The sequence below is a fragment of the Elephantulus edwardii genome, unplaced genomic scaffold (genome assembly GCF_000299155.1).
Source record: "Elephantulus edwardii isolate Elephantulus edwardi_28Jun2011 unplaced genomic scaffold, EleEdw1.0 scaffold00227, whole genome shotgun sequence".
NCBI lineage: Eukaryota > Metazoa > Chordata > Mammalia > Macroscelidea > Macroscelididae > Elephantulus > Elephantulus edwardii.
Window position 1 is genome coordinate 3,687,651 of NW_006399977.1, and position 7,703 is coordinate 3,695,353.

Here is a 7,703-nt window from a genome sequence, read left to right on the forward strand (position 1 = left end):
ATTGGGATGGGAGTGTCAGAGACAGTGCAATTGGCACAGGACAGAGCAGAGTTTAGGGCTGTTGTACATAGGGTCGCTATGAGTCGCAGGCGACAACAACAACAACAACAACAACAACAACAACTTGATACTAGCTCTGGTGACCTAGACAACAGAGAGTTACACAGCTAACCCAAAGGCCTCATCTCTCTGGTAGTCTTAATTGGTTAGCAAATCCAAGTGAGAAAGCTGGACAATTTCCTTCTGTGCAATTTACAGCCTTGGACACCTGCTGCAGGGTCAACTGTGAGAACTGAATTAAGAGCAATGAGTTTTAACTAGCTAAATGATTTACAGAAAAGTCACTTGTAAATCTTTGTATTAGGTGACAGGTTTAATTGTAAATTGATAGACTATATAGTACAATGAACGGTAGGTTGAAGGACTACATTATAAGTCTTTGAAGCACATTAAACCATATTGCATCTAGCATCTAACTAGAAGAATAACTTCATAGGCAATAAAGAATAAATTTTGAGAAAGAAAATGTGAATCAGTCTTTTCCTTTCATAATTCATTTTCATGGAAATGCTAAAGCTAAATTACATTACCAAATTGTGATGTAAGTTGTTGCACTGTTGATTTAACTGCGTTTTTCTTTCCCTGTTATATTTGTTTATTTTGGCCCATCAGATACAGAGTTTGGCTTCTTTATGTGATATTTATTATAAAGTTAGCCTCATAAATACAACTATGTGTGTGTGGTAGAGCAATAATTATAAGAACAGCATGCCATTCAGAATAAGAATTTTGAGATTTACTATTACAGAGTTATCTTTGTTGAAAATAGATTTTTGTACATTTATTAACAATTCTTAAACAGTTGTTGTTAAGTGCCATCGAGTTGTAGACAACTCATAGTAACCCTATGAACAAAAGACCTGAATGCTTGTATAACTTTCATTGTTTTCTATGTTCTTAGAGTTTCCAGAGGCAAGTTATTTCAGAAGTGGAGGCCTCTCTTCTTTCCAAGCTTGTTTTAATTGTGGAGCTCCACCAAACACTGTCTACCATGGGTAATTATAATCACATTTGACACATCAGTGTCATAGTGTTTAGCATCACAACAACCACGAGTTACTAAATTTAATTATTTGAAGCAGGAAGGCACTAAAACTATACTCCCAACAACACATTTTCTCAATATAAGTATCCTATGTTATCTATGATAAACGCAACTTCCAAAAAACATAAAAGCCACAGCAGAGCAGAACAAAAATAACAAAAATGTGACTGCATGTTATGAGAATCACACAATTTCAAAAAGCATAAAGATACTTACTGGTTCACCTACAAGTCCCCTGTCTCCTGTGCTTCCAGGGGGTCCTGGTAAACCCTGAAAAAATAAAGAAAAAAATTTGAGGAAAAGAAATGCGTGATAACTCTTGAGCCAGTTTCCTTACAACAGTTTTTCTTCTTGCACTTGTAACTTTGTCACATATACCACTACTGTGTGTCCTTTATGTGTATTTATGTAGACATAAATTCATGACAACTCTTATGTTAGAGCACAGAACTGCCCCAGGGTTTTCTTGTCTATAATCTTTGACCTTAAGTATATCTCATATAAATTTAAAAACAACTCAGGAATAGGTTTGAGGCCTTGAACACTGATGAACAAAGACCAGATAAGCTGTGGGAAGATATCAACAATATCGTTGATGAAGAAAGCAAAAAGTCATTACAAAGAAGGAAGAAGAAAAAAACCAAATTGAATGTCAGAAGAGACTCTGAATATTTCACTATCGTGCCGAGAAGCCAAAGTAAAAGAAAGAAATCAAGAAGTTAAGGAGCTGACTAGAAGATTACAAAGGGCCACTTGGGAAGACAAGGCAAAATATTATGATGAAATGTGCAAAGAGCTGGAGTAGAAAAAATACAAAAGGCTGAACTCGCTCAACATTTCTTATGCTGAAAGAACTAAAGAATAAATTCAAGCCATGAGTGGAAATGCTTAATAATGAATGATTCAGGAGCATTAAAAGAAGACGGAAGGAGTATACAGAGTCATTGTACCAAAAATAATTGGCTGACATAAAAGAATCTCAGAAATAACATATGATCAAGAGGAAATGATGATTAAGGAGGAAATTCAGGCTGCTCTAAAGGACCTGAAATAAAAAATAAAGCACTAGGAGTTGATGGAATACCAACTGACGTATTTCAGCAAACAGATGCTGCCTTGCATGTGCTAACCAAGTTATGCCAAGAAATCTGGAGGGCAACTACCTGGCCAACTGACTGGAAGAGATCCATATTTCTTCCAATTAAAAAAAAGTGACCCAACAGAGTGTGGAAATTATCAAACAATATCACTAATATCACACACTAGCAAAATCCTGCTGAAGATTATCCAGAAATGATTGGCACATTACACCATGGCAGAGAACTACCAGAAATACAACCTAGGTTTAGAAGAGGTTGTGGCAATAGGGACATTATTGCCAATGTCAGATGGATCTTGGCAGAAAGCAGAGAGTACCAGGAGAATGTCTATCTGTGTTTTATTGACTATGGCATTTGACTGTGTGGATCACAACAAAATGTAACTAACCTTGAGAAAAAAAGAAACAAAAAACCAACCCAGAACAGTTGATCATGCTTATACAAAACCTATACATGGACCAAGAAGCACTCCTCAGAACAAAGCAAGGAAGCACTGAGTGGTTCAAAATCAGGAAGGAAGTGCATTAGGGATGCATCCTTTCCCATACATTTTCAATCTTTATGCAGAACAGATCATCCGTGAAGCAGGGCTATATGAGGGGGAGTGTGGCATTGAGGTTGGAAGAAGACTCATTACCAACCTACGATATGCAGATGGCACCACCTTGCTTAAACGGAAGACCTGAAGCACTTGCTACAAAAGGTCAAGGACTATAGTCTTCAATATGGAGAAGACATCAACATCAAGAAGACAAAGATGCTTATCACTGGGCCACCTGGGAGGGCCATGATAGATCTAGAGGAGACTGAGGTTGTTAGCAATTACAGCTTGCGTGGCTCCACAATCAACACTCTTGGCACCAGAAGTCAGGAAATCAAAAGATGAATTGCATTGGGAAAATCTGCTGTCATGGACATCTCCAGAGTGCTGAAGAGCAACGATGCCAGTCTAGATACAAAGGTGTGCATAATCTAGGCCAAGGTCTTCTTAATTACTGTTTACACCTCAGAAAGCTGGACAATGATGAAGGATGACAAAAGAATAGATATATTCAGCTGTGGTGCTGGAGAAGAGTCTTGAACATACCATGCACTGCCAAGAAAACAAATTGATCTGTCTTAGAGAGGGTGAAACCAAGTATCTCCTTGGAGGCTAGGATTTTGAAGCTCCGTCTCACATACTTTGGTCACGTGGCCAGGAGAGACCTGCCCTTGAAGAAGAACATTGTGCTCAGAAGGATAGACAGACAGTGCAGGAGAGGAGGACCTCGGATGAGATGGATTGATGGATGGATTCAGTGACTAGGGTAATGAAGGTAAGTGTGTCAGAGACAATAAGGTTGGCACAGGGCTGTTGTATATAGGGTCGCTATGGGTCACAAGCAACTTGATGGCACATAGCTACAACAACAACAATAATTTGGTGCAAAGATATTATGGTTATATCCTCTCTTTTTTCTGTGCACCCTTTAAGGATTTTTTAGTGACCTTCCTTGTCCTGTGTGATGGTTTTTATGTTGAAATCTATTTTACCAGAGATTAATATTGCTACTCCTGCTTTTTTTCCTGGTTGCCATTTCCTTGGTATGTTTTCCCCACCCTTTTATTTCTAGTCTTCCTTTATCTTTACTTTTCAGATCTGTCTCTTGTAGACAGTATATTGATGATTTATTTTATTTTTTGTTTTTATCCAATATCTTACTCTTTTTTCTTCACCAGTGCATTTAAACCATTCATATTCAGTGCAATTATTGAGAGGCAAAACTTTATTTAGTTCTTTTTGTGTTGGTGTTTGTTTCTTTGGTCCATCCTGCTTTCTGTGGCATTTCTGTAAGAAGGACTTCTCTCAGTATTTCCTGCAACTCTTGTCTTGTTCATACACACTCCCTTAGGTTCTGCTTTTCTGAGAATATCTTGATCTCTTCATTATATTTGATGAATAGTTCGCTGGATACAATGTTCTTGGTTGAAAGTTGTATTCTTTGAGTGTTTGATATATGTCATTCCACTGTCTTTTTGATTGCATAGTTTTTGCTGAAAAACCAGCATTTAATCTTATTTGATCTCCCTTATAGGTTAATCTGGTTTTTACCTACCTGCTTTCAGAATTCTTTCCTTTTTTTTTTTTTTGTTCTGGCATTTTGATTATGATATGCATTGGTGTTTTTCTTTGGGGTCTATTATATATGGAGTTCATCCAGATATATATATATTCTTTCATCCTTCATTACGCCTGGAAATTTTCTTCTAGTAAGTTTTCCACAACTTTCTCAGTGCATTTACTTGCTTCTTTCTGTTCTGGAATTCCAATTATGTGCATGTTATTCCTTTTGATGGTGTCTCACACTATTCGTAGACTTCCTTCCCTTTCTCTTTTATTCTTCTTTTTGTTTTAGCAGATCGGCACTGAGAATTCTATCTTCTAGTTCACTGGTTCCATCTTCCATCTCTTCATCTCTGCTCATATGTCCCTCCAACATGTTGACAGCATTTGAATTATTGGTTCTCATATTCTGGATTGTGGTTTCTTGTTTTTCCAAAGCCTCTAATGCCTTATTTGTTTTATCTATATTGTCTAGAATTGTTTCCCTATATTCCTCTTAGCTTTTGATTGCAGAGTCCTGTAATTCTGCTCATTTGTCTTTCATCCCCTGAAACTATTCAATCATTATTCTTTTGAATTCTGTACCAGAAAGTTCCATCAGACTTTCTGGCTTAAGGAAATCCATTGATTCTGTGTTTTAATCACTTTTTTTCGGGTGACATCTTGTTTTGGTTTTGTGTAGGGTGTGAGATAGTCTGTTTCTTCCATGTCATTGCTGTGATAGAGTTTTTCACACCTGGGGCTTTAGAAGGACCTTGGTCTGATAACCTTCACTTAGTAGTTCACTGCTTCAGATGAGGAAAGGGAAGATCACTAGGTCTCAGTTTCTCTCTGATCTTTTACCCAATGGAAGAGTTGTTTCAGTTGTGGACAGAGATGCCCTGTGAATGAGCAGTCTTCTCAGCCAGGTAACTGCCACAGCTAGGCTTGGTCCAAAGGGTCTAACTCAAGTACTGGCTCTGAGATGGACAAAGGGTACCAAGGTGCTTTTTGGAAAAGATATGGATTCACCTGTGTCTTGTCTCAACATGGTTCGGTATTCTGGGTAGTGCACTGGAAGTATCAGGCCAGTCTAGTTACTGGCAGCATTGGGCCATATGGCAGCATCTAGATTCATATTCTTCTCTAGGTTAGCCACAATTTGTTGTAATACACAGAGTCAAATGCCTTCGCACAGACAATGAAACACAGTCAATGAAACACAATTAAACAACATTCCTCTGGTGCTCTCTGCTTTCTGCCAAGATTCATCTAACATTGGCTATGATGTCCCTAGTGCCATGACCTCTTTTAAACACAGCCTGAACATCTGGCAGTTCTCTGGTGATATAGTGTTTCAGTTGTTTCTGAATATTTTTATAATTTCCATACTCTGTTGGGTGACATTTTCTTTTGGAATGGGAATAAATATAGATCTCTTTCAGTCAGTTGACCAGGCAGTTGTCCTCCAGATTCTTAACCTGGTGAGTGCATCCAGGGCAGCATCTCTGTGCTGAAATATGTCAATTGGTATCAATTTATCGGGGCCTTGCTTATTGCCATTTCCTTCAGAGCAAGTTGAACTCCCTCCTCCATCATCATTACCCCTTGATCATATGTCGTTTCATGAAATTCTTCATGTCAGCCAGTTTGTTTTGTTTTGGGTTTTGGGTTTTTTTTGTTTGTTTGAATAGTGTCTCTTTGTAGTCCTTTCATCTTCTTTTGATGCTTCCTGGGTTATTCAACATTCCGCCTTCAGCATTTTTAAGTAGAGGCTTGAATTAATTCTTCGGTTCCTTCAGCTTAAGAAATGCCGAGAGAGGTTGTCCCTTTTGATTTTATGACTCCGGGTTTTTGCACATTTTGTTATAATACTTCACTTTGTCTTCCTGAGCGGCCTTTTGAAATCTTCTGATCAACTCCTTAACTTCTCGTTTCTTCCCTTTGCTTTAGCTTCTCAGCATTGTAGTGCAATATTCAGAGTCTCTTTTGACATCCATCTTGGTCTTTTCTTCCTCTATCTTGGCAGTGACCTTTGGCTTTTTCATGAATGATATTCTTGATATCTTCCCACAGCTCATCTGGTCTTCACTCACTAGTATTCAAGTCCTCAAACCTGTTCCTGAGATGGTCTTTAAATTCTAGTGGGATAGACTCAAGGTCAAACTTTAGTTCTTGTGGATTTTATTTTATTTAGCTTCAATTTGAAGTTGCATATGAGTAGTTGATGGTCTGTTCTATAATCAACCTGGCCTATTTTTGACAGCTGATATTGAATTTCTTTAGTGATTTCTTCCAGAGATGTAGTCAATCTCATTCTTGTGTAGACGATCAGATGAGTTCCATGTGTATAGAAAAGGTGTTTGGAATGAATAGGTCAGTGATTCTATGGAATTCTATCATTCTGCCTCCAGCCTCATTTCTGTCACCAAGTCCATGCTTTCTGACTACTGATCCTTCTTCCCCATTGCCAACTTTTGCATTTCAATCTCACTTTATTTTCAAAGTATCTTGGTTGCATGTTCAATTTCTAATTGCAACATTTGGTAGAAGTCATCTGTGCCTTCCTCTTCAGCTCTAGTTGTTGGTGTATGTATTCTATTTAAATTACAGTGGTATTAACAGGTCTTCCTTGTATGCATAGGGATAGTATCCTGTCACTTACAACATTGTATTTCAAGATGGGTCTAGAAATAGTCTTGTTAACTATTGACATGACCCTATTTTTCCTCACTTTTTCATTTTCAACGTAATAGATCACACAGTTATCTGTTTCAAAATGTCCCATGACAATTCATTTCATTTTACCAGTGCCTAGTATATACATATTTATGTGTCCCATTTCTTCCTTAACGATCTTCAGTTTCCATACAGTCAAAATTCTCACATTCTACATTCCAGTCAGTAATGTCTGTTTGCAATTGTTCCTCCTTTTTATTCCCAGTAAGAAGGTTCTACCTCTGGTACCATATCTACTAGTCTACTCTAAGCGTGTTCTATTGTATATAGGATTTTCTGAGGCCCATTTTTCTCGAAGTGGATGGCCAATCCTTCTCTCTAGTCTGTCTTAATTTGTGTGGTATAGAGAAATGGTAATACTCTATAATTTATATTCATGTAACAGAAACCCAGATGATAAAATTTTAATACTGGGGAAAGGTACTGAGAATAAATTCTGTTACTAATACACAACCACATGTAAGTTTTTTTCCCTGGGCACATTCATATTTCTTATATCTCTGATATTTTAGGTTTTACTATTGATTCAGATCTGCGGTCCATAGGGTTATTCTGAGTCCTAGTCAACTTGACAGCACCTAACATATAATGCAATTGTGGGAAATAACAGGCAGGGGGCAGCAGATTCCAAAATGGAATCTAGTAAATCAAGCAAATGTAGTCATTACCGACAAAT

General features: G+C 37.7%; 1 protein-coding gene across 1 annotated transcript in view; it reads right to left on the reverse strand.

The window, feature by feature from the left end:
• Window positions 1-7,703, reverse strand: part of COL24A1 (collagen, type XXIV, alpha 1) — a 548,498-nt gene that overhangs the window by 179,577 nt on the left and 361,218 nt on the right. Inside the window, exon 32 of the mRNA XM_006898370.1 lies at window positions 1,322-1,375. Coding sequence (XP_006898432.1) covers window positions 1,322-1,375 — 54 coding nt within the window. The remainder of the gene's footprint in view (window positions 1-1,321; window positions 1,376-7,703) is intronic.